Raw genomic sequence first — 27278 nt, 5'->3', positions numbered from 1 at the left:
AAAAAATTATGCTGATGGTAACATGTTAACGGCTTCTTGTTTACAAATTATGCTAACGCCTACATGATAATGAGTTATGATAATGGATACATGCTCAAAAGTGATGCTAACGGCTTCATGCTTACACATTATGCTAATGGCTACATGCTAGGATATTGAAATTAACAGGACAACTAGACGGGAACAAAACTGGAGATCGATAATAAACACGACAAAAAATAGACAGGAACGATACCGGGCAGGAAACCGGATAGAGTCAAAACCCACGTCTTGCGGGGCAGTGGTTTGCTGACAGACTGACAAAGGGAGAGTGAGAGCACTGAGCTTAAATAGAAGGGAAGCCAATCCGTCAATGAGCCGCAGCTTGCACCGCACGGGTGGGGCCAATTGGGCGCCTTGGCAAATGTGACAATAATAGTGCTGATTGTTGATTGGTTACAGCCATATTCTTTCATTAATTAATTATACATTTGCCTTCTTCGTATATCTTGACAAGTGCAAGCTTCGTTTCCATGTTATCATGTTTTTATTTCTCATGTTAGCATTACTGCAAGCCTTGGACCTATTACCGAGTTGATATCGGACAGATGGGGTCGATAACGGACAGGACGGGACGGACAGGATTGATATTGAAACAGGATATCGAAAATAAACAGGACAAACTAGACGGGAACGAAAAGTGGAGGAAATAATAAACAGGGCAAAAATAGACGGAAACAAAACAGGAAACCGAAATCAAACGGGACAAAAAAATTGCTCGGAACGCGGAAGTGGTCAAATCAAACAGATCGTGGCGAGAGCAAAACAGGAGCGAAAAAAAACACAGGAAAAAAAACGGAGATTCACAGGGCTTGGTAAACAAGAGCAAAAACACAGGACAAACGGAGATACGGGCTTGACGTATCAAAACAGAGTTTTGCAGACGCTCTGACAAAAGGCGACTCACAGGACAGTGTTTAAGTAGTCAGGGAGCAATCTGTCATTGGGTTTCAGCAGGTGTCCATGGGCGGGGCCAATTGGGCGCCATGGCAACCTTGACAATCAATATGTCAGTTGTGAATACCAGAGTATTAGCCGAATGGTCACTCGCACTTTTATTGACTATTGTTGTCGATGTCTTAAATTGAGTCTGCCTGTAGAAGCTGACATTTTTGGCTGCCATCTTGCTACTACGGAAGCCCGGATGAGGATTTTGCCAAGCCAACTATTTTCCCCCTGTTTCTGTAGACTTTAACAACCACTTTCTGCACATAGCTGAGCCCGAGTCCTGTGAATTAGGCATCTAACACTTATTTTTCAACTGTTTCCTTCTCTAGACACTCATGTCAGCCACGTGGCTGCTAGCTATGGGTCATCACTAACCACTGTCCTTATTTCTAGCTGTTTCTGCCTTAAGTACCCTTCTCATTTCACAGCTAAGCCCTGCATGTGATGGTTGCCGAGCCCCGCCACTTATTTTCGACTGTTTCCTTCTCCAGCCACTCATATTTGCCAATTGTCCACAGGCTATTGCTCACTGCTAGCTGTTATTGTTATATTAAGCTGCTCCCGATTTGTCGCCAGTCACTCACGTTCCACAGCTCCACACGCAAGCTTATGTTGCTAAGTCCTGTGATCCAGCCATGTGGCACTTCTTTCTCCACTGCTTCCTTCTTTAGCCACTCCTGTTAGACCAGGGGTGTCAAACGGGCAGCCCGCAGGCCAGATAGGCCCGCTAAGGGATTAAATCCGGCCCGCGAGTCAACGCTCGGAGAAGTGCAAGAAAAAAACGAGCTGCAGGTTGACATATATCCACTTGATGTTGCCAAAGCTAGGGGCCTCGAACAAACGCTGTACTTGTATTTCTCTCTCTCTCTCTCTCTCTCTCTCTCTCTCTCTCTCTCTCTCTCTCTCTCTCTCTCTGTCTCTCTCTCTCTCTCTCTTTTTTTATCCCTCTCTCTTTCACTCTCTCTGTCACTCTTTTTCTCTTTCTTTCTTCCTCTTTGTCTCTGTATTTTTACCTTATTTCCCTCTCTCTTCCCTTTTTCCTTTGTTCCTCTCCCTCTCTCTCTTACTTCCCCCTTCTCTCTTTCTCTCCTTCTCTTTTCTCTCCTCGTCTCTTTCTATTTCTCTCTGGATTTCATTCCCCCTCTCTTTCTTTCTCCCTCTCTCATTATTTCTCTTTTTATCAGTTTTGTTTCTCACGCTCTCTTTCTTTTATCTCTCCCTCTCTCTTTGTCCCTTTCTGTCCTTCTTTTTCCCTACCCTTTCTACTTTTCTTTCCCTCTCTTTTTCTATTTCCTTTTCTTTCTTTTTTTCTTTCTTTCTAATATACTAGTCCGGCCTCCGAGGGAATGTTTGTTCTCTCGTGTGGCCCCCATGTTAAAACGAGTTTGACACCCCTGTGTTAGACCATTGACTGCTGGCTATGACTTGCTGCTTTTAGCATTGTTAGCTGCTATATGAAAGTAATATCTGGATGATATCAACTGTTTTTCATACTTGTAAAGATTTCCTTTTTGAAAATGTTTTTTCAGGTGCGTCCTCTTCTATGGTAACTATGCGGCGGGTTAGTCACGCTGCCGTGCAACAGCCGCTAGCAGGCCGAGCGCTACTACCGTGCGCCTTCACTCTTTCTGACAGCTCGTCCAATCAGAGCGCCCACATCTTGTGGAGCCTCATCGGGGTCCCTCCTGGCGGAGAGGGGGCCCCTGTGGAGAAGCTGCTGCTGTCGGTTCAAGGTAATGCCCTAAAAGAAATCAAATGGTATGGATTTGTACATTGCTCTCTTTCTCTTTCTCTTTCTCTTTCTCTTTCTCTTTCTCTTTCTCTCTTTCTCTTAACCTTTCTCTCTCTCTCTCTCTTTTCCTCACTTTTTCTCTTACTCTGTGTCTCTCTTTCACTCTCTGTGTCTTTTTACCTTATTTTGCTCTCTTCCTTTGTTACCTTTCTCTCTCTCTCTCTCTCTCTCTCTTGCTTTCCCTTCTCTCTTACTCCCCTTCTCTTTTATCTCCATCTCTCTTTCTTTTTCTCTCAGAATACCTTTCTTTCTCTCTCTGTATTTCCTCCTCTCTTACTATTTGTCTTTTTATCTCTTTTGTTTCTCATTTTCTCTCTCTCTCTCTCTCTCTCTCTATATATATATATATATATATATACTGTATATATAATGGGGGATGTGGTTGGGGCATTTTAATGAATGTTCTTATTTCATTAGATTCGTTTTTTAAGCAAAACAAATCTATTGGTTGTATTGTTTCTTTTATTCTACTAAAAATGAAATATTTCTTATTGTATTCTACTATTAAAAAAACGTTAAAAAATACTGTATAAAAATCTATTTTTTGATACTCTAAATAAAATCTGATCATTTTGTTTGTTTAAATTGTTATTTCATTTGATTTACATTTTTAAGCAAAAATAAATCTTTTTATTTCGTTTTTTTTTTTTATGGCAGCACGGCGGCGCAGTGGTTAGCGCGTGTGCGGTACAGTTCTGAGGTCATGAGATCGAACCTTCCTGTTTGGAGTTTGCATGTTCTCCCATCACAGAATATTTTTCCTTTTTTTTATGATTTGTCTTTTGTTCTCAATGGGTTTTTTTTTTAACAAAAGAAAAAAATCCTACTTTTCTTATTTCTTATCTTAAAATTTACAAAAAAAGTAAGATTGTATTGTTGAAAAAAATATTTAGCAATATTTAAAGTTTTGTTCTAGGAAAGATTTGTGTGTAGTGCCAAATATGGTCAAAAGTTCTTTCTTTATTTTTCTAATATTTTTTTACATTTAATTTCTATATTATTTTAATTAAACATATTTATCTTTTATGGTATTGTATTTACAATATATATACGGGCGAGTACAAGTACTGCTGTACTCTAATGCTAATGCTAAGAGTAACGTAGCAAAAAAATTTAGCTAAGAAACTGTAGTTTTTCAATGAAAAACTCACTTTAAGCCCCTCCCCCTGCTTCAGGTGACGTCATCAAGGTGAATAAGGCTTTTAGCGCTCGTATCCGGTTGCCGGGATACGCCGCCGACCCCTTCAATGCCACCATGGAGATTTCGGGCCTGCGAAGCGGAGACTCTGGAACCTACCGCTGCCAGGTTGCCGTCGGCGACCGCTTCCAGAGAGATACCGTGGCTCTCCACGTCCAGGGTGGGCGGAATATTTTCATTCTTATATTTCTTGGAAATACCGTCAGCCATATTGAAATGATCTGCATTTATACTGTATGTATTGGGGGTATTAGGGGTTCAGTGTCTTACCCAAGGACACTTCGACATGTAACACGGACGAGCCGGGATTCGAACTGGGATCCCAAAACGAGCGCTCTACCTCCTGAGCCACTGCCTCTCTCCATCTCTCTCTCTTGCTTTCCCCTTCTTTCTTTCTCCCCTTCTATTTTATCTCCTTCTGTCTTTTTCTCTCAGAATTTCTTTCTCTCGCTCTCTGTATTTCCCCCTCTCTCACTATTTGTCTTTTTATCTCTTTTGTTTCTCATGTTCTCCCTCTTCCCCTCTCTCTCTCTTCCTCTCTCTCTCTTGCTTTCCCCTTCTCTCTTTCTCCCCTTCTATTTCATCTCCTCTCCTTTTCTCTCGGAATTTCTTTCTCTCTCTCTCTCTCTGTATTTCCCCCTCTCTCACTATTTGTCTTTTTATCTCTTTTGTTTCTCATGTTCTCTCTCTTCCACTCTCTCTCTCTTCCTCTCTCTCTCTCTCTCTCTCTCTCTTGCTTTCCCCTTCTCTTTCTCCCCTTCTATTTTATTTCCTTCTCTCTTTTTCTCTCAGAATTCCTTTCTCTCTCTCTCTGTATTTCCCCCTCTCTCACTATTTGTCGTTTTATCAATTTTGTTTCTCATGTTCTCTCTCTTCCCCTCTCTCTCTCTCTCTCTCTCTTCCTCTCTCTCTCTCTCTCTCTCTTGCTTTCCCCTTCTCTCTTTCTCCCCTTCTATTTTATCTCCTTCTGTCTTTTTCTCTCAGAATTTCTTTCTCTCTCTCCCTGTATTTCCTCCTCCCTCACTATTTGTCTTTTTATCTCTTGTTTCTCATGTTCTCCCTCTTCCCCTCTCTCCCTCTCTCTCTCTCTCTCTTGCTTTCCCCTTCTCTCTTTCTCCCCTTCTATTTTATCTCCTCTCTTTTTCCCTCAGAATTTCTTTCTCTCTCTCTCTGTATTTCCCCCTCACTCACTATTTGTCTTTTTATCTCTTTTGTTTCTCATGTTCTCTCTCTCTCTCTCTCTCTCTCTCTTCCTCTCTCTCTCTCTCTCGGGCGGCAGTGGCTCAGGAAGTAGAGCGCTCGTCTTGGGATCAAGAGATCGCAGTTCGAATCCCGGCTCCTCCGTGTTACATGTCGAAGTGTCCTTGGGTAAGACACTGAACCCCTAATACCCCCAATAAGCAGGTTAGCGCCTTAAATGGCTGCAAGGCCGCTATTGGGAAATGTGGAGCACATTGTAAAGCACTTTGGGAAGTCTTGACTTGAAAAGCGCTATAGAAATGCAGATCTTTTAATTTCATTTCATATTGGATTATTTTCCCAATTCTAAGGATTATTTTCCGAAAGGTGGGGGTGTATCATTTCAAAATTTAAGGCTGCAATAACGACTCTAAGCCAGGAGATGGCGGCAGACTACCACGTGTTTTGCCTTATTTTGTAGACACGCTCACATGAACTCTTCTTTTTTCATCTCTTTGGGGGTTTGTTCCACCCAGAAGTAAGATAAACGCAAATAGGCGAAAATAAAGCACAAGGGCTCTTTGAACTCAGTTGGGGATTGTTAACACACTTAATGGGGGAAATATTGAACTTTCAACTTTTTGTGGACCCCTCTAATCAAGCATTTCATCTTCAATGTGGTAGCTAAAATATTTTTTTTAAATAACTATAAATAAGCCTATTTAATTATTGGAAATTGGAACAAAGAAATGGTTTCTCAGTTTCTCATTTTTCTTTGAACAATTAAAAATGTTTTTTAAATTTGTTTATTTATTACTTGAAATAACTCATAAATGATTGAAGACTATAAGCATCAATTATTAGAACTTTTAAAAAATGTGTTTAAGAATTTTTCAATTGTTTCAGAAAAAATGAGTAAAATAAATCTGTTTTGGTAGATGGTGATGCTAACAGCTAAATGCTAACTGCCTCAAGCTAAAAAATGATGCTAATGCTATAATGCTAACAGCTACATGTTTACAAATTATGCTAACGGCTACATCCCAATGAGTTATGCTAATGGATACATGCTCAAAACTGTTCCTAACGGCTAAATGCTAACTGCCGCTTGTTAAAAAACTATGCTAATGCTAACATGCTAACATGCTGTTTCCAAATTATGCTAACGGCAACGTGCTAATGAGTTATTACAACAGCTAGATGCTAACAAGTGATGCTAATGGATAAATGCTAACTGCTTCATGCTAACACATTTTGCTAATGGCTACATGCTAACGATTACATGTTTACAAATTATGCTAACGGCTACATCCTAATGAGTTATGCTAATGGATACATGCTCAAACTGTTGCTAAAGGCTAAATGCTAACTGCATCATGCTAAAAAACTTTGCAAATGTTAACATGCTAACGGCTACATGTTAACAAATTATGCTAACGGCAACATGCTAATGAGTTATTACAACAGCTAGATGCTAACAAGTGATGCTAATGGCTAAATGCTAACTACTTCATGCTAAAAAAAATGTTAATGCTAACATGCTAACGGCTACATGTTTACAAATTATGCTAACAGCTACATGCTATTGAGTTATGCTAATGGCTACATGCTCAAAACTGTTGCTAAAGGCTGAATGCTAACTGCCTCATGCTAAAAAAACTATGCTAATGCTAACATGCTAACGGCTACATGTTAACAAATTATGCTAACAGCAACAAGCTAATGAGTTATTACAAAAGCTAGATGCTAACAAGTGATGCTAATGTCCAAATGCTAAAAAAAACATGCTAACGGCTAAATTCTAACACCTACCTGCTAACTAATAATGGTAACAGCTATATGCTGGCGAGTTATGCTAACGGCTGAATCCTAACTGCCAATGCTAACAATATATGCTAATTAATACATGCTAATAGCTGAATACTAACAAATCATGCTAACAAGTCATGCTAACATTCAGATGTTAACGACTCATTCACTCGTTAGCATGCACCATAAAGCCATGGTTAAATTTCATGTAGGACATGTTAAAAATTACAGATACATTTCTCTTAGTTTAAAAACTTTATGCTAACAGTTCCATGCAAACAACCAGGGTTATATATACACCGGTATCATCTTCCAGATCCATCACAATTACCTTGGGAATTTTCTAGTTTTGCAGTGTACTTTTGTTATTTTTTGGGGGGGCACTTAATTCGAATACATTCGCCACCTCTGATTAATTGACTTGTCATTTCAATTTTCACTTGAGCAATTGCACGATTATTTTTTAATGAAGCCATTTGTGAGATGATCCCCTCAGGCTTTTAATCTGTGAAACTTCCACTCCTTGAAAGCAATAACATCCTTGCAAGAAAGTGTATCCCTCATTTTTTTGCGCTATGTCGCAGGCGTGCTATTTCACTACCGGCTTCCCGGCGGCCGTTCCGCCCTCTCCTTCGCCGATGCCGGGCGAGCCTGCCGAGACAATTCGGCTGAGGTGGCCACGCCCGCCCACATGTGGGCCGCGTACGCTAGCGGCTACGCTAGCTGCGCCCCTGGATGGCTTCAAGACCAGACTGTCCGGTAAGGAGGGGGATCACTTTAAACTATCAAAATATACCGTTTACCAAGTTGTTTGAATTAGTTATCTGACTCCATTAACCAAACACAACCTACATTCAACCAACAATAATGCGCCCTCGTTTCTTGAGAGAAAAAAAACGACCAGCAAGGCCTTTTCACACGTGAGCGGATGTTTATTTTTCACAACAAAAGAACTAAGTATACTCCATCGACGTTGGAGTGTGTGTGAAGCCTCCTTCTCAAGTCCTTTAGCTTTTTTTTTTTATTAGCTCACGTCTCTCTGCAAGATGCCGTCTCGGCTCCTCCCATGGGCGTGCCAAGCAGTTGTTTTGCGCCCAACGTTCTCACAACACAGCGCCTTGATGTCTGGCTTCCCATAACATCGCCTGCCGTCCTGCGTCAGCAAATCCATGAGTCCTCATCTCATCTCATCAGCTGTACCGCTTATCCTTTTTAGGGTCGCGGGGATCCACGAGTCCTGTTTATCAAAATTTCTTAGACAAAATATTTTGCTTTTCGAACAGCCTGCCCTGACATTGAACTATAGCCCAGTCAGTAAATATCTTTATTGCATTAAATTAAGTCAATCTTCTAAAATCCTTTATAGTCAAATGTATAAAATCCTTTATAGTCAAATGTATAAAATCCTTTAGGTCCCAAACTCAACGGTCATAGTCCGACTTGCCTAAATAAAACGACATTTCCTGTCCGTCCCATCCCTGACAACCATGCTTAGCAAGTCTTCTGGTGGAACCCCTATATTTGTGCACGGAATGAGAAAAAAAAAGATTGAATTTGGAAGGTTTAAGAAGAACTTCAAATAAACGATGGAAATAACAGAAAATGAGAAAGATTTATAGCAGGGGTCTCAAATTGAATGAATGAACGAAAACTTTATTGAACATTAAAATAAAAAACAGAACAAAAACAATAACTCAACAACAAGAGCAACAAGATAGAGCCCATCCCAGCCATCTCCGGGCAGTGGGCAGGGACACCCTGAACTGGTTGCCAGCCAATCGCAGGGCACACAGGGACAGTCAACTCAATCGCTCATTCACACCTAGGGACAATTTGGACCGGCCAATTCACCTGAAATGCATGTTTTTGGAATGTGGGAGGAAACCGGAGAGCCCGGAGGAAACCCACGCAAGCACGGGGAGAACATACAAACTCCGCACAGGAAGTCTGGAGCTGGATTTGAACCCTTGACAGGTTCCCATGACATGAACTGTGCCGCACAAGCGCTAACCACTGCGCTGCCGTGCTGCCATAATAACAATAGTAATAATATTAATAATAACACTTATGATATAACAATAGCAACAAATAACAACAAAGTTAATCATAGTTCTAGACGCACTATTCCCAATTTCTCGTATACTCATACCCCATTTTCTTCAACTCTGTATTCCGCCAGTAATGTTTTTTTGTATTTAAATTTGAACAAGTGAATAGTTGGACATTGTTTGATCTCGTCTTGTAAATTGGTCCAAAGTTTGACTTCACACACAGACACACACATACTTTTCCTAGTGGTTCTCACCTTCGGGATTATGAATTTACTACAGCCCCTCAAATTATAATTTCCCTCTTTCTGAATGAATAATTTATGAATGTTTTCTGGCACTATGTTTTTGTTGACCCTAAATAGCAGTTGTGCAGAGAAAAAGTTTTACTAAATCATCCAATTTTAATCATTTGGACTGCAGAAATAAAATATTCTAAATATACGTAAATTGAGTTGGGGGCCGCTGGAGCTAGGATCCGAATGAAGTTGGGCCAAAATGTGCTTTTCCATCAAAGAACAGCACTGATATAAACATTCCGCTGTTTTAAAGGGAAAGTGTCTTACATTTGTCCACTAGATGTCGCTTTCATGTGTAGTGTTACCAAAAAAATAAGTCCAAGGAAGACTACAAACTACGGACACTGAAAGGGAGCAAAAAGGACCCCTTTTCTTCTCATTTTTACCTAGACTTTTTCAAAGAAAGACAAAAAGAAGGGAAAACATTTTTTAAATAGGAATAAAATTAGGGAAGAAGAAATAAGAAAGGGGGCAAAAAAGTAAAATGAAAGGGGGAGAAGACAGAAAAAAATCAGAGAAAGAAAGCAAAACACAAAGAAAAAAAATTAATTAATTAGAGAGAAAAAAAGTCAAAACACAAAAATACTCTTTTTCCTCTATTTTGGTTGTCTTATTTTTCTCTTAATTTTCTCATTTTTCCTTCTCTTTGAGTTTTACTTTCTGTCTTTATTTTCATTTTTCTCCTTTTTTCCTTTTCATTTTATTGTATTTTTTCTTTTCATTTTCATTTTCTTATCCAGCTTCTTTTTAAACGTAATAACATGCGTTTGGGTCCCTGTATTTTGTCTTCTTCCGTTCTTTCGTTATCTTTGTCAAAGTGTCCTTGGGCAAGACACTGAATCGCACGACAGAATACTGCAACATCTAGTGGGAAAACAATACACACCGTCCCTTTAACTTTTATATATAGACGTGGGCCTTAAACTATAGGGTGGCAGTGGCTCAGCAGGTAGAGTCGCAGGTTCGATCCCCGGCTCCTCCGTGTTACATGTCGGAGTGTCCTTGGGTAAGACACTTGACTTGAAAAGCGCTATATAAATAAATGCAGATTATTTCACTTTTTCAGTATTTCCCTCACGTGTGACACATTTGAGTTTTCCCGTTTCAGACCCAAATTTCCATTTCAATGTATCTCTAGTCAAAAGTACCCGAGTCGATGTCAATCTTTGCTTCAATCGTTTATTTTAAACTGTGATCATTGTTTCCTCAGCTATTCCGTCCAACCGAATGATCAGCGCTGCTCCGGACAGCAGGAGGATTCTCCCGGAGTGAGGAATTATGGGAAAATGGACCCCAAAGAGCTGTTTGATGTGTACTGCTTCATTAAAGAACTCGATGGTAATATACAGTAATCCCTCGGTTATCGCGGTTAATGAGGACCGAGACCACCTGCGAAAACCGAAAATCCGCAAAGTAGCGGCGCCCCTTCAAGAATGCTTTAAAAACCGTATAATGGTATACGGAATACTACCTTCTGACAATAACAACATACTTTAGCTAGCGGCATCGAACGGCTTTTACAACAAATACACGAAACCACACACAATTAGCCGTGTTTAGGTCGTACAAACAACCGCTCGCTTTTGGTATAATAAATTCAAACTTGAGATGAAACATGACAGAAGAGAATATACTTACGTCACGTCCACGAGTTCCTCCATGATAAACAGCGCCACATAAGAAGGGGGTCAGGTGGGTGGAGTTGGAGGGGTGGGGGGTTAGTGAAGCGGCAATGACTAAGCATTGTGTCAGGGCCTCCCCCTCCCCTTCACAATACGAGTATCCACACCGTGTCCTCAGTTGACATAAGCTCGCGCTCAGTGGCGTCAAGTCAATAAATTCTTTTATTGAGAAGGTAAGGTATATTTTTTAGATCCGCGAAGCTCTGAACCCGCAAAAGTGGAACCGCGAACTAGCCAGGTTCCACTGTACACACACACACACGCACAAGTCCCCCTTTTTAACAAAACTTTAAAAAAACCCACAGATAAAAATATAGCATGCCAAAAACGACCTCCAAAAATGTGGACCTTAAAATGTCCCCAGGACATTTTCATTACCCCGATTGACAAGGACGCACACACACAACACACAAAAATGTAAACTTTGACCAACTTTTGGACCTTTTATCAATTTGTTGAAGTTGAAATTTCACTTAAGTCATTATTTAGATAAAGAAAATGTCTACCAAACTATCCGTTTAACTCAAAATTAAATTTTCCTCTTTGGTGTTTGGGTAAAAAACGCACGGGTTCCTCCTTCCACCTCCCTCGCGTCAGATGTCATTTCTGCTTCTTGGGGCAAATCTTTTTATTTATTTGCAGCTTGTAATCTGCAGAATTTGATTTTAAACCCCTAGCAGCGTGGTTGAGCCGAAACGTACAGTTCCACGCTCTTGTACACATGGCCTAAGTGTCAGGACCAGGACGGAAACAGGACCCACTCGCGTAACGTTTACCACAAGTTTTATTGAAGGAACGAGGAAGGTTATTTGCTCTCGTACTTGCTTGTGATCCGAACACGGAAGTGGATCTTCCGTAGCGAGCGATGGCGGTGTCAGGGTCGGTAGCCGGGACTGGGAGAGCAAGACGTGGTCGGGGTCGGAAACGAGTTGTAAGCCGGAACAGAAGAGAAGACGTGGTCCGAATCAAAAAAACGGATTATTTGAATGCAACACAAACTTTTTCTTTGTTTTCCTTGTGTTTATTTCTTCCTAGCTGTGACTTTTTTCTTTTTGTTCTCTATTTACTTTTTTTCCTGTGTTTCTTTCTTTTCTTTTTTTCTGGCTTTTTTTCTGAATTTTTTTCCCTCTTTTTTCTCATCATTGTTTCTTTTTTTTCCTCAGCTTTTCACTACTTTTTCATATTGGTAATTTTTTCTTTTTTGTCTTTAAGTCATTTTGTATATAATTTTACATAATATTTGGTCACGTTGGGATTAAAGAAGCAAAAACAAACCGAAGAGCCGTTTGGGACCCGAAAGAGACGGTTTCTTTAAGTGAGCCGAGCCGAAGAAGCCGATTCTCAACAAACTCTACTGACTTTCCTCAACTTCGTTTTACTTCGACTCGACTTCAAAATACCGCATTTAGGACACAACGTCGGGGGAACCCGTGTATTTTTACCTTCATGCACTGTAACTTTGACTTAATTCGCATCTTAATTGTCAATTTCGAGCACTGATTTTTGTGAGCTGGCTAGATTTTCTTGCGCGCACACGCAGCTTAGAGGGAACATTGCCTGGGACATGAAATAATTCGGACGTCTTTCTGCTGCGCTCCCTCCCGCAGGCCAAGTATTTCACGCCTCAGTTGCCGGCAAGTTGTCCCTGTCGTCGGCGTCGGACCGCTGCGTGTCTCTGGGGGGCCAACTGGCCACTGTGGGGCAACTGCACCTGGCCTGGGGGTCCGGCTTGGACAGCTGCGCCCCGGGTTGGCTGGCCGACGGCAGCGTCCGCTACCCGCTCCGCCTCCCTCGGGCGGACTGCGCCGGGAAGCGGCCGGGGGTCCACACCGTCAATGTGACGGAGGATAACGGCACGGCGCTCTATGATGCGTACTGCTACAGAGGTATGGTGGCAAGTCATCTTTTTGGAAAAGGTCTGGCACGTAGCTTCACGCTTATAGATTATTTTGCCATTTGGTGAATGTAAATAAAAAAAGGAAAGTTGACTGTGCGGCTTCCAGGACAAGCGAAAATTGTTGTAGAGTATTTTTTTCCACTGAAATGGTAAATGGTCAAACGGTCTGCATTTCTATAGCGCATTTCAAGTCAATGAAGACCTCCCAAAGCGCTTTACAATGTGCTACACACCCATTCACACACACACTCACACACCAACAGGGAGTCAGCCTCCAAACGTTTTGAGGATAATTAAGATGCAAAATGGTCTGCATTTCTATGGTGCTTTTCAAGTCAATGAAGACCTCCCAAAGCGCTTTACAATGTGCTACACACCCATTCACACACACACTTACACACCAATAAGTAATCAGCCTCCAAACGTTTTGAGGATAATCAAGATGCTAAATAGTAAATGGTGTGCATTTCTATAGCGCGTTTTAGGTCAATGAAGACCTCCCAAAGCGCTTTACAATGTGCTTCACACTTACCCATTCACACACACATTCACACACCAATAGGGAGTCAGCCATGCAAGGTGCCTACCTGCTTATTGGAGGCATGAGGGATTCAGTGTCTTGCCCAAGGACACTTCGACATATAACACGGAGGAGCCGGGAATCGAACCTGCGAAGACGAGCGCTCCAATACAAACTTATTATGGTGTTATGTAGTTTATGCCTCTCTGCTATTGGTCCACATCAAATATGATGCTGATCTGCCATTAGTTATCGTCACTGTGGGGACCAGAACAGAGACAGGACCCACTTGCGTTGCGTTTCTCACAAGTTGATTGAGATAGAGAGAGGAAGGGCAGCGCCCATGATTCGGTGCTCGCTAGGTGCGGGAAGAAAGTCGCTCTCGCAATCGGATTGTGATCCGAATACAGAAGTGGATCTTCTGTAGTGGGCGATGGCGGTGTCAGGGACGGAAAAACAGGTCGATAGCCGGGACAGGAGAGCAAAAACGTGGTCGGGATCAAAACGGATCGTAGCTGGAGACAAACGGGAGCGAAAAACGGGACAGGTAGGAGTCAGGGTCAAAAAAGGCTTGTCTAGTATACACTGAAGTTCGCTGACAGACTAACAACAGGGGATTGACAGGACTGGGTTCGAATAGTGACGGGAGAGCAGACGTGGTCGGGATCAAAATAGGTCTTAGCCTTAGACAAACAGGAGCAAAAAACGGGATAGGTAGGAGTCAGGGTCGAAAAAGGCTGGCCTTGTATACACAGAGATTCGCAGACAGACTGACAACAGGGGACTGACAGGACTGGGTTCAAATAGTGACAGGGACCCAATCAGAACCCACAGCGGGTGGCGCCAAATGAGTGGGCATAGCTGAGTCACATCAGTAATCATGACAGTCACATTGTTCTGAAAATGCTATTAGCTGAATTACTTCCCACAACGCCTTTCTTTTTTTGTTTCACTTCAGAGTTGAGTGTGATTTTTTTTTATACCCCATGATTTTTGTGTGTGTGTGAGCGTCTTACAATAACCATTGCAACTAGTGGATAACATGAGTCACTAGAAAAGGAAACCGTGGCGAAAAAAGTAGAAAGCTGAAGGACAAAGCAAGGTATATTTACACTGACCCGCTGACAATAACAGCGGTAAGCCACACTGGCTGCATGAGTGGCTAGAGAATGAAACTGTGAAAAATCACATACGATGTCTGAGGCTCAGCTGTTTGCGGTGAGAAGCTGTTGTGTGCTAAAAGCAGCACTGGGAGAAGCTATTTGGCCTTCTGTAGCAGCAAGATGGCCAACTGATATGTCAATTTCTTCAACCTGTGTGACAAAAAAGAATCATGGTTCTGCGATAGTACCTTTGATTTTGCTTATTTTTTGAATGGACATTGTTTGATTGAAATGAAGGAAGTATTTTTACACCACTTGGGGTCGCTATATCATACACACTGGGGCTTTAAGGTGCATTGAAATGTCCTGGCCTGGTCAAAAGCCATTATCACCATACAGCTTGAAATTGCTGTGTAAAAATAATAATATCCCGGCCAGTCGTCGCTATGGAAACTGTGATTGCCTCACACTGTTGGTGAAAAAGATGGACTGACAAGCGATGTTCAATATTTTCTGTTTTCTTTTTTTTTCTTTTTTTTGCCCGTAGGAAAAGCAGAGAAGACAGACGGCCTATCTGAGATCTATTCCTCCCTGTGGAGGCCCTGGAGCTACCTCACCGACTCCAATTCTGCCTCTCCGCCCACCGAGAGACCTCTTCCGAATTCTGAAAAAGGTTTGGTCATGAAAAATGTACCGACTTTGGACTGGTTGTGTCCATCATTATCAAATGGGAGCAAAACTCTGATGTAAACACTTCTATCGGATTTAAAAGGAAAATGGAATTGACCCCTGGCTAGTGAAGGATTTTATACATTTGACTATAAAGGATTTTACACGATTGAATACAAGTTACAGTGGAACCTCGGTTCTCGACCATAATCCGTTCCAGAACCCTGTTCGAAAACCGATTTGTTCGATCACCGAAATCATTTTTCCCATTAAAAATAATGTAAATCGTTTTAATCCGTCCCAACACCCTGAATGTTGGGCTCCGTTCCAACACCCTGAATGTTTACCTTGAATGTTTAACGTAAACATGAAGCTAACCCAGGCTAATCGTACGTTCGGTTATCGCAATCTTCCGTACGAAAGATTACGCTAACATGAACGTGTAAAAATTGAAAAAAAAGGATAAAGAAAATAATTCTGCATAGGATTTCTTACCTTTGTGGTGGTCAGCAGAAGGCGCAGGTGGACGGTGGGGAGAGGATCAGACACTCGCACACCCCCTTCATATTTTGCTATTATTTCTTTCTTAAATGCAATAGTTGTACGCACTACTTTTCTTTTTTCACCTGTAGCAACTTTGCTGCTTGCACTGACTTTCTTCAGAGGCATAATTAGGGGCTAAAACACTTGTACGCCGCTCAGCAGCGCACCCTAGCGTACGCACTCACGCATTACCGGCGTTCGAAGCAAGAATTTCTCGTAATTTTTGGTCGGACTCCAATTTGTTCGAACTGAGAGGCGTTCGAAAACCGAGGTTCCACTGTACATTTATTGAGTTTAATGCTACTGACTGTGCCTTTATTCAATGAGCAGTGAAAGTTCAGGTCAGGCATAAGTGGTGGAAGAGGTTGTTTACAGGAATGGGACGTGTTGCTAATAAGATAATCAGCACATCCAGACGCTGTTGACACAGAAAGGCCTGGTGTTGTTTTGAGGAAGCCAGACATCAAGACGCTCGTCTATGAGATTGTGAACCCCACGTTGGGTTTCCTTGGCACAACCATGGGAGGAGCTGGCACACCATTATGCGGGGAGAAGTTGGCAAATAGGAGAAAGCTAAAGGACTTACGAAAAAGGCTTACCAGAGACTCCAACGTCGCTTCTTCGGCCGTCTTCGATGGAGTTCACTTAGTTCTTTTGTTAGGAGAAATAAATCTGTCCCCGTTTGCAGATGTTGACTTTCCTGTTCATTTTTCCCTCAAGAAACGAGCGCGCATAAATTGTTGGATGAATGTAGGTTGTGTTTGGTTAATGGAGTCAGATAACTAATTTGAACAAGTTGGTAAACGGTACATTTTGATAATTAAATCTCAACATTAGACCCCGCCCTCAAACACAGTGAGCCAATCACAGTGCGTTTACCACCAACCCATTACAGTCTGACATTCTCTGCTCCCACAATCCATTGAAATGCATTGCAGTTCGTCAGTTTTTGTTCGTTTTTTTGGTTTGTTTTTTCTTAACATTTTAGACTTTCAGTTTTGTTTTTGTCCAGGTTAGGCCCATTAGCAGTCGGCCAGCTGACTACCCCGCTGTGTGCCTATTGTTTTTTTCCCTGGCTAGATTCGTGTTTATAGCCGTTGCCGTTTTTCGTTATAGGTTCCCGGGTAGCCAGGCTTCTTCTTTTCATTTGACCAGCCTTCTCTTTTTATAGCATTCTGCTAGCCTGCCCTGATCATCTGGTATATTCACAGCTGGGTTTATGTTTGTTGCTATTGTTTTTTGTTATTGTTTTTAGCTCCGGGTTATCCTGGCTGCTTACTGCATGCTTTTGGTCAGACGGTTTTGCTGCCGATCGGTTCCGGTTAACCATTTTTAGCAACCGGCGAGCCTGCCGTGTCCCCGCTGGCTCAGCCCCCGTTTGCTCTGTGTGTTATTTTTGCCAGTTGGCCCCATTTTGCTACTCGTCGTTTTGTCGTACCATTGCCGCTCCTACCTACGACACAACGCCTAGACATCTCCCCAAAAATTACCAAAACTTTGTTTCAAACACTCAAAACCTTTTGGACCAGTTAACATGTAAAACAATATGGTGACTGGCTTGCTAGGGTGCTGGTGTTCCTCACATGATGTCACAGCTCAGGAATTCAAAGACTGTCTTCAAAATCCATTATCTCGGAAAATAATTGGAATATACCAATGACATATGTATAGATATTATGCAAAAATTGTGTACTATTTTCTCACATTTTGTATTTGTTGTATTTTGGGTATCCCTTTGAAGACATAACTCATTGTATGCACAAAAACCACACACAAAAACTTCAGAGTTGGAATTTTATGTATTTGGGCACACAAAACAATTTTTGGTTGACATTTAAAGTGGTAAATAAAGTTGGGGAACTGTCATCCAGGGGTCGACTATACCTCAACCATGTTTTTGTTGGAAATTAATTATCAAAATGTACCGTTTACCTAATTGTTCGAATTAGTTATCTGACTCTATTAACCAAACACAACCTATATTCACCCAAAAATTTATGCGCGCTCGTTTCTTGAGGGAAAAATGAACAGGAAAGCCGACATTTTCACACAGGGACAGATTTATTTTCCCTAACAATTTAAGTGTACTCCATCTAAGACGGAGTCTGTGTGAAGTCCTTTAGCTTTTTCTTCTTGGCCCACGCCACCCCGCAAGATGGCATCTCGGCTCCTCCCATGGGCGTGCCAAGGAATTGTTTGCGCCCATCGTTCTCGCAACACAGCACCTTGTTCTCAAAATGATGCCTGCCGCCCTCCGTCAGAGTCTTGTTATCAAAATTCCCTAGACAAAATATTATGCATTTTGAACAGCCTGTCCTGTTATTGAACGAAAGCCCACTCTGTGAAAATCTTGCATTCAACTCAATAAATGTAACTTGTATTCAATCGTATAAAATCCTCAGTACCCAAAATTGCCACAAGTGTTATCTTGTTGACACCAGAAGTTTGCTAGAGAGTACTTGGATGATTTCTTTTTTTTTTTTTACAATCACAAAATAAATGACTTTTTCCTTCTAGGTGAGGGTTACTCTTCTCCATCCAACTGGACCGGGCTGGTGGACCTCGAGGAGGAGGACGAGTCCTTTCTCAGCATTAATGCCTGTGAGACTATCACCCTTGTTTATTTTTATGTTAAAATCAGGAAGCTAATTAACTCGTTTGTCTTTAGCTTCAGACCCTTGGTCCTCACAGTCGTCCGACTCGTACCTCAGCATTCAGAAGGTCCCGGGTCAAAGCATTGACTGGGGGGAACCCTTTGAACCGGATTCCTTGGAATCAATACAACCGACGGCGGCTGAGAAGAAGGTAAAAAAGAGGTCTTTGGTGCTTCTTTTCCACAACGCATGTCCAGTGTTCTGGTTTGCCTGCGTCCCTGCGTCCTAGACGCATCATTTTTGCTGGGGACGCATTGTCTCAAATCAACGTGCGTCCCTGGGACGCAACTTTTTTGACACCACATTGTCATTATTACCCGATTACTTTTTTTTTAACAAAGATTTACCGCACTCCAAACTTTTCGTCAGGCAGATCCGCCATTGTTGTTTTGGTCACGCGCCGATCTCGGCAAACGATATCTCGTCGCTTCGAGATGACGCCTTTGTTGTGGCGGTTGTCGAGTGAAGGAGAAGTATGCCTCCGAAAAAACAGTTGGTATTAGGCTCAAATCAACCAAAAATTGGTCATTTCTTCAGTGTCAGTAATAAGTCGAAACATAACACAGAAAGTGGTAACAACGGCAATAATTCCGGCACGAAAAAACGGCGGAGAAATTCTTCGGAAGATCGCGGAGGCAAGGAAAACACGTGTGTTGAAGCGAACGATTCGACGAAAGAAAATAAACAAAAAAATACTAGCAAGAAAAGGACTTTTCTGCCAAAATGGATTAAATTATATTCCTGGTTACGCTACGAGGAGGATGATAATGGATTGGACCTTGAGAAGGCATTACAACTGTGGCGGGACAGCAAACCACGAAGAATATATGAACTGAAAAATTTGAAGTGATAACTGCTTTGTATTACCAATTAACTGTGATGATTAAAACTGCATGAATGTATAAATATTTCAGCAATATTATTTTGTATAGTGTACAATATTGTGAACTGAAAAATCTGAAGTGATAACTGCTTTGTATTACCAATTAACTGTGATGATTAAAACTAAATGAAAATATAGATTAATATAATTATTACAGCAATAATATTTTGTATCATGTACAATATTGTTGTGAACTGAAAAATCTTGAAGGGATAACTGATTTGTATTACCAATAAACTGTGATGATTAAAACTGAATGAATAAATAGATTTATATTAGCAGTGAGCAATGTGATAGCTTGCTCCAGTGGTGGCGTTTGTAGCAGTGACAAATGTTTTCAGGGTCCGTGTTTGTTTGCCGTACCTGGACACAACCCGTTTTAATGTCTCCGCCTTTCCAGACCCGTCCTTGATTTCACGTTCATGTTTCGTCTCGTAATGACGTTTAACGCTTGCTGTGCGAGGTACAACACTCTCAAGGCATAATGCACAAACAGCACGGTCATTTTTTGCACAAAGCCTCAGTCATCTGTCCACGCTGGCTGAAAAGAACGAGATTTTTTTCGCTGGAGGAGCTGTCGTGATTGGTTCATTTATTCGCTCGCCGGTGTTTCTGTGGGAGGGTTAAAAGACGGATCTCTCCTCCTCTGCGAGGCACCGAGCAGACACACGCTCACACACGGAGCAGAGGAGAAGGGGCGCTACTGTAAAGCCCCTAAACAACACGGAACGCAACTGAAAATGTCTTAATTTCAGGTAAAAATGCGCTTTAAAAAAAAAATCATTATTATTTGGATTATTTTGCCATGCACTCGCGTGCCACTGCTGGCACGCGTGTCATAGGTTGCCGACCCCTGTTCTAAAAGATAGATTCGTTGATTTTTTTTTTCCCATCAACATTATATCATATACCATATTTTTCTAGACTAGAAGCACACCCTCAAAAATATTTTCATAAATATGCCCCACGGGACTGTAAAGTGCATGCAATTGAAATCCTTGTTTAGGTTGCATGAAAATGTCAGGGAAAAAAACATATACTAACATGAAATCTGGTTTCACAAAAATTTATTTTAAATCAATTACATAAAATGATTCATTCATAAATGTCACGCACCAGGAACGGAGACAGGACCCAGTAGCGTTCGTTTTCTCAGTTTTTATTGATAAGAGGGAGAGAAGGGCTTGCTTCCACGATCCGAGGATCGACGAACACGGGTAGCAGGTGGCGGGAACGCGGAAGTGGCACTTCCGTGTCGAGCGAGGAGGATCGAAGACAGGCGGGAATTACAAGTCGCTGGCCGGGACTGGAGAGCAAAGGCGGTGTCAAGTTCGGAAACGAGGTCGGCAACGGGAGGCAGGCAGGTAACGGGGCCAAACAGGTCAGGTAACAGGCAGGCAGAACGGGGCAAAGTCGGGTCCGGAAACAGGTTGGCAACAAAGATCAGGCAGGAAAAAGCAGGGCAGGAACGGAGTCGGACGAAAAGGCTTACTGAGCTGGTGGCAACAGTTCGCATAACGATCTGACGGCTTCCAAGAGGGGGTTTGAAAAGAGAGCATCAGCCAATCAGCTGTCCAGGCTGTTTGGCGCCAATTAAGCCGTCGCAGGTGCTCTCAATTGTTAATCATGACAATAAATGCTTACCTGATTCATTGTAATGAAGCTTTTCCAATTATATTATCTGTATTTCGTGGTCCATATGGCGCACTGGGATGTAAGATACATTCTTGAAGTTTTTTAGTGCATGATACGTTTATAATTTAGTAGACACTCGAAATAAGGAGAGACAACAAGAATGCATTTTGGACTTACAAGGAGAACAGGATAGGACCCAACCCCTAGATAAGAAAATCCAACCTGTTCTCAAAGTCCCTCCCCTGAACCCTCCTAGGTTACAAAAGCAAATCTGCCCTAAAGGGTGTTGAAATATAACAGCGACACGATTGGCCGATAGTGACAATAATTTAAACACTGCAAAATAGTCAAAACAAGGAGCTAGCATCCTGTGCAAACTCCTTTGCAGATGTCCAATAAAAAATAAAATGCACTTATCTTTGTAGTTTGGAAAATACGGTAATTTTTAGCAGGAGCAAAACAGAAGGTTTAATGGTAATGATAAATTTACTTTAATCCAAGTCATTGTCCAGGCACTGGAATTCCCTTTAATCCCCAAGGAACGACAACAAGTGAATGCACTTAGGTCAAATACCAACGACAACAACAGAAAAAGACAACTTCTTTTGACGGTGCTGCAATATGGCACTATTCTCCGCAGTATGTATTATTATGGGCATGTCATAAGCGCCCTGATACTGTCATCTAAAAACATAATGGTCATCTTTATCATGGCTATCAGACTCTGCGGTCGTAACCCACGGATTGGTCACATGATCAGAAAACACGTACCCTAGCCAATAACGTTGACGGCTGTCATGCAATAAAGGTTATTCCCAAAAATTTTCAGGTGATGTCCGGGATCGTGGAATCCTTCTGGAAGCCGTGGAACTACCTGCTGGGCCAGGAAGCCACCGCAACTCCCAAAGGAACCACTGAAGAAGAAGATGTAAAAAAAGCCCAAAAGAAAGATGAAGGAAATTTGGCTACTACAGCAACACCAAGTGAGTACATTACACCTTTATTGAAATAATAATAAAGATTCCTAGAATAGCAATCTACTCCACGGATTAAATAATTATGTTTGTAGTAGACGATAATGTTGATATTTGATATTTAAAAATACAATAAGCTTTATGTTCTACTGATAAATGATATTAATATTTTTTCTTGTATTACAATTGCGGCCTGCCCAGACCGTCTCAGCGCACAAGAAAATCCATCCGGCGCATAAAACTCTGGACTCGAAATTATGTAAAGTATTCACTACCAAAATTACAGTGCATGCAGGCAAAAACCGTGTAGCTTCCATCTGCGGTGTCTTAAGTGCGGTTTTTCAAGTCAATGTCAGCACGAGATTGAGTAAATGAAAGCAAGCGTGTATGTAGTTTCCAGTTATTGCTAGAGAGGCGGCGGTTTGGTAGAGGGGGAGGGGTCTGGTATTAGTTTGCTTTAAAGAAAAAATGTATATCACTAAGACCTTAAAATATAGAGAGACAAGTCTGGTATCCTTTAATTTTCACTTGCAGAGTTAGACAACATGGCTACGTGACCTGTCTTACCTACGTGACTACGTCAATGTCTCGTCATTTTTTAGAGAAACGGCTCAATCAGCTTGGCTCACTAAAAAGAGCTGGCTCTTTCAGCCAAACCGGCTCTTCTGATTGTTTTTGTTGCTTTCATCCATATATTACCAATTATTGTGTAACATCATGCACAAAATGGCATAAAAAGGGGAAATACAAAGCAAAAAAAAAAATAAACTAGAGAAAAACGAATAAAAAAGCAAAGAGAAAAAGGAGAGAAAGAAAAAACGGTAAAAAGCTATGAAAAAAGTGAAAAGAGAGTAACAAATAAAAAGAAAAAATGAAACTATAGAACAAAAGAAGAAAACGGGCAAGAAAAAAGTAAATCGCTAAGAAAAATGAAACCGAAAGCTATAAAAAAGAAAACGAGAAGAAAAAAAATGGTAAAAAATGAAGAAGAAAAACGCTGAATGAATGTTGCTGAATAAAGGACGTTCCCTTTCTGTCATATTTCTGTCTCTGCGTATAACACAGCACACCCTTTTTAATGTTTGCAGCCGCAGGTTCCTTTTCATGGCCAACTTTCCTCTCCATCGCCGTCTCCAAAGACGCCGTCTCGCCCCCCGAAGAAGAATCGTCCCCTCGTTTAACGTCCCCGCCCCCTTTCCCCCATAATTCCTCAGCTCCTATCAGCCAGGCGACCAGTCCGGTCCCCGAAACCACCTCGCCCACCGAGTCCACCAAGAAGGCGGTGTCCCCCACAACTCGGGCCAGCTCCAGGGGAGGGAGAGGACGCGGTAAGAAGAACCGGGGGGAGGACAAGACCCGATCCGAGGACGAAGGCAGCGGCACCGCCGAGGCCAAAGGCGAGATTCAAGTTTCGAGACGTCCTGTCCAAAAGTCAAGGTCGAGAGATAGAGGTCACAGAAAAGGACAGACGAAGACCAGCTCCACAGAGCCCCCTCTGATGACCACATCTCCTGCGGTCCACACCTCCAGAATCACAACCGTCCAAGCGGAACTTTCTTCACCTTCGTTCTCTACTTCAGCATCTCCTACGCTTCCTGTTTCAACCTCAACGTCATCTTCACCTCCTCCCCACTTGGGAACATCACAGACCCCGTCCAAATCGGGGGCTCCTCCAACGTTCTTGCCCTCAGACCATGGTGAGGCCATGCTGGAATGGGTTCCGGTAGAGAGCGTGTCGGTCTTCAACATGTCCCAAGAGGAGGAGCCATCTTGGTCCCAAACGGTGGGCTCCGGGTCCCTATTCCTAGGCAACCTAGAGGAGAACTCCAAATTCAACAACAGCGGAGGTACTCCTGTACCTGCTGGTAAGCATCTTCTCATTTCAATATTATCATAATTTATTTTTGGTTTTGAGTTTTTATTTTTATTTTTTATTATTTATCTTTTATTTTTTATCTTTTTAGATTTTGTTGTACTCCACGTAATCTATTTAATTTTATTGAATTTATTTGTATTTAATTAATTTAATTTAACCAATTTTATTTATTTTACTTTATTTAACTAATTAATGTTATTTTATTGTACTTGATTGTACATAAAGAATTTAATAATTTTTTATATATAAGTAATTTAATTAATTTATTTAATTAAATTTTAAAATTGTATTTTATTGTATTAATTTGTTATTATTTCATTTAATTTTTATGGTACTTTATTTCTTGGAATTCATATAATTTATATCCTTAAATAGTATTATATTTAATTTTATTATACTTTATTGCTTTCAATATAATGAATTTAATGTTATTGCAATTAGTTATTTGTATATAATTAATTTACTTAATTTATTTTATTGAATTTTAACATTATATTTTATTGTATTAATTTCTTATTATTTCATGTAATTTTTCTGGTACTTTATTTCTTGTAATTCATGTAATTTATATTATTAAATAGTATTGTATTTAATTTGATTATACTTTATTGCTTTTAATATAATGAATTTAATGTTACTGCAATTAGTTTTTTGTATGTAATTAATTTAATTCATTTATTTCATTGAATTTTAACATTGTATTTTATTGTATTTAAATTATTATTCTTTCATTGAATTTTTCTGGTACTTTATTTCTTGTAATTCATGTAATTTATATTATTAAATAATATTATATTTAATTTGATTGTACTTTATTGATTTCAATATAATGAATATTTAATTTGAATGCAATTGGTTATTTGGATATAATTAATTTAATTGATTTATTTTATTGAATTTTAACATTGTATTTTATTGTATTAATTTGTTATTATTTCATTTAATTTTTTGGTACTCAATTTCTTGTACCGTATTTTCCGCACTATAAGGCGCACCGGGTTATAGGGCGCACCCCGAAAAAATAGTTTTTGGTCCTATTTTTGACATATTTAAGACTCACCGGATTATAAGGCGCTACAATGGGAACGTGGACAAAACAGTCAAATAGTTCAGTCCAACTTCTTACCCCCTTAACATTCCCAAAGCTTGCAAAGACGCAAATACGTGTCGTACACACGTGCGGATGCGGTGTCCGTACGATGTCACTCAAATGCATCGTTCCATCATTCGGAAGGTTAAAGTCTTGGGATTCAAGAAATGCCAACCATTCCTTAGTTTCTATTTTCTTTTTCGCTCGCAACTTTACTGTGCATATGACAATAAACACTTGGAATTGAGTTGAATTCAAAAATAGACACTCCATTCCATCCATTATCTGCACCGCTTATCACAGAAACATCGAGTTCAGTCTGAAACAAGACAATATAAAACCGGGAATAGCTCACCGAAGTCATTGTGTTCATAATAATGTGCAGGCGATGTCCTCTTATATCCGTGAGGGTAGTAAATCCAGGAGAATACAATATTTACAAATACAGAATAGAAAAAAATGCTTTCTCTATGCCATCGGCCACATGCTATACGCATTCATCTTTTTCGGCTAATTGCAGGCTTTGTTTCGCTGTTTAAGCCAATGGCAGCCTGTACATTATAAGAAGGATCCGCCTCTTGACCTCCGAATAACTTTAGCCAATAGTGATCGATTCAACTGATGATTGACACATCTTTTTCGGCCAATTGCAGGCTTTGTTTGCCGTTTGAGCCAATGGCAGTCTGTAAATGATAAAAAGGATCCGCCTCTTGACCTCAACATAACTTTAGCCAATAGTGATCGATTCAACTGATGATTGACACATCTTTTTCGGCCAATTGCAGACTTTGTTTGCCGTTTGAGCCAAGGGCAGTCTGTAAATGATAAGAAGGATCCGCCTCTTGACCTCCGAATAACTTTAGCCAATAGTGATCGATTCAACTGATGATTGACACATTGGTTAGCCAATGAAACGCCGGTAAATAAATCCCACCATCCACCGCGTACTACTTGGCCTTCGGGGGGAAATCGAGTCGGCGGGTGCAAGTTAGTTGGAAAACTTAATGTTGATCCATAAATAAGGCGCACTGTATTATAAGGCGCATGGTCAGCTTTTGAAAAAAATAAAGGCTTTTAGGTGCGCCTTATAGTGCGGAAATACGGTAATTCATTTAATTTATACTATTAAATGGTATTATAGTTAATTTGATTGTACTTTATAGCTTTTAATATAATGAATTTAATTTGATTGCAATTCGTTTTTGTACTTAATTCTATTTAATTCATTTAATGCATTCTTATTGTTTTTAATCCAATTTTCTCCCATTCCTATTATTGTATACAGTATATTTTTATCGTACTTTATTCCATTTAAATCGATTTAATTAATTCAATAAGACTGTATTTAATCGCATTGCACTTAATTGTATTTGATTTAATTAATTTGATTTAATTGTATTTATTGTATAGAATTCAACTTAATTTTATCTTGAATGAAAATGGATCTTTATTTTAATTGTAAAGTGTATTTAAGAAGAGTTTTTTGTAAGACTTAATTTGACAAAAAAGATCAATATTATGAAGGAAAATACTACAATAATTAGCTTCTGTATATTTTTCAAATTTTACTCTGTGTGACAAATAGCAATTTTTGTGGACCACTGGGAAATGGTTCGTGGGTAGCTAATTGTCCTCGGGCCACAGTTTGGACACTAAATTATTTTAATGAGAGGAGAAGCTCAAAAAATACATACAAAATCAAACTCCATTTCTCAAGTCCATCATGGAAAACGGACATTTTATTTCTTCTTTGACTTTCTCACTTGTTATTCGTTCATTCATTCATTTTTGTCGTTAATTCATTTTTTCATGTCTCAATTAACGAAGGCCTATTCCTGGTCTATTCCATGCTAAGGTTTTTGAGTTTTTCCTGGCCCTCGTGTAGGTTTTAGATCAGGGGATGGTGTCATAATAGTCTGTGATCTGTACAGCCCTTTTGTGATTAAGGGCGTCACAAAATAAACATGACTTGAGCTGGTAAATTGGAGTATCGGGCGGATGCAAATGTGGGCAGTAAATTCAAATGAAAACTGATTTCAAAACTTCCAATTGTGAGGATTGTCCAGCCCTTGAAAGAGTTCCTTTAATACTCTTTTTCTTAAAGGGACACTGTGTAATATTTAACCAGATGTTGCTGTATTGTGCAGTGTAACTGAAAACAAGTGCTATATAAAGCACACAGATTGAGAAGACTAATCCTCCCATTCTTTCGTTTTTTTTTCCCAGCCTGTCACAAGGAACAAGATGGCTGACAGTTATTATATACAAAAAAGTATTTTTTTAAATACAATTTTTTACGGTATAAAATATCTTTCCTGATATTGAAACACGGCACACATTTATTTCCTAAAAAAAAATTCAAGTTTACAAAACACAGTTAAATGTTTTGTTTTTTTAAAGCTTTGATGATTGTTCATTTTAATTTGTAATCTTGCTTTTT

General features: G+C 40.4%; 1 protein-coding gene across 1 annotated transcript in view; it reads left to right on the top strand.

Annotated features, from left to right (window-relative positions):
• Nucleotides 1–27278, top strand: part of LOC148376759 (neurocan core protein-like) — a 78857-nt gene that overhangs the window by 27807 nt on the left and 23772 nt on the right. Inside the window, exons 3-12 of the mRNA XM_088350408.1 lie at nucleotides 2517–2720; nucleotides 3955–4137; nucleotides 7550–7724; nucleotides 10523–10650; nucleotides 12602–12880; nucleotides 15062–15187; nucleotides 18244–18327; nucleotides 18395–18531; nucleotides 21728–21881; nucleotides 22961–23737. Coding sequence (XP_088206534.1) covers nucleotides 2517–2720; nucleotides 3955–4137; nucleotides 7550–7724; nucleotides 10523–10650; nucleotides 12602–12880; nucleotides 15062–15187; nucleotides 18244–18327; nucleotides 18395–18531; nucleotides 21728–21881; nucleotides 22961–23737 — 2247 coding nt within the window. The remainder of the gene's footprint in view (nucleotides 1–2516; nucleotides 2721–3954; nucleotides 4138–7549; nucleotides 7725–10522; nucleotides 10651–12601; nucleotides 12881–15061; nucleotides 15188–18243; nucleotides 18328–18394; nucleotides 18532–21727; nucleotides 21882–22960; nucleotides 23738–27278) is intronic.

The sequence above is a fragment of the Urocampus carinirostris genome, chromosome 1 (genome assembly GCF_059441175.1).
Source record: "Urocampus carinirostris isolate Australia breed hairy pipefish chromosome 1, RoL_Ucar_1.0, whole genome shotgun sequence".
Lineage (NCBI taxonomy): Eukaryota > Metazoa > Chordata > Actinopteri > Syngnathiformes > Syngnathidae > Urocampus > Urocampus carinirostris.
Note: the sequence above shows the minus strand (reverse complement) of the source record. Positions and strands in the feature narration are given on the sequence as shown.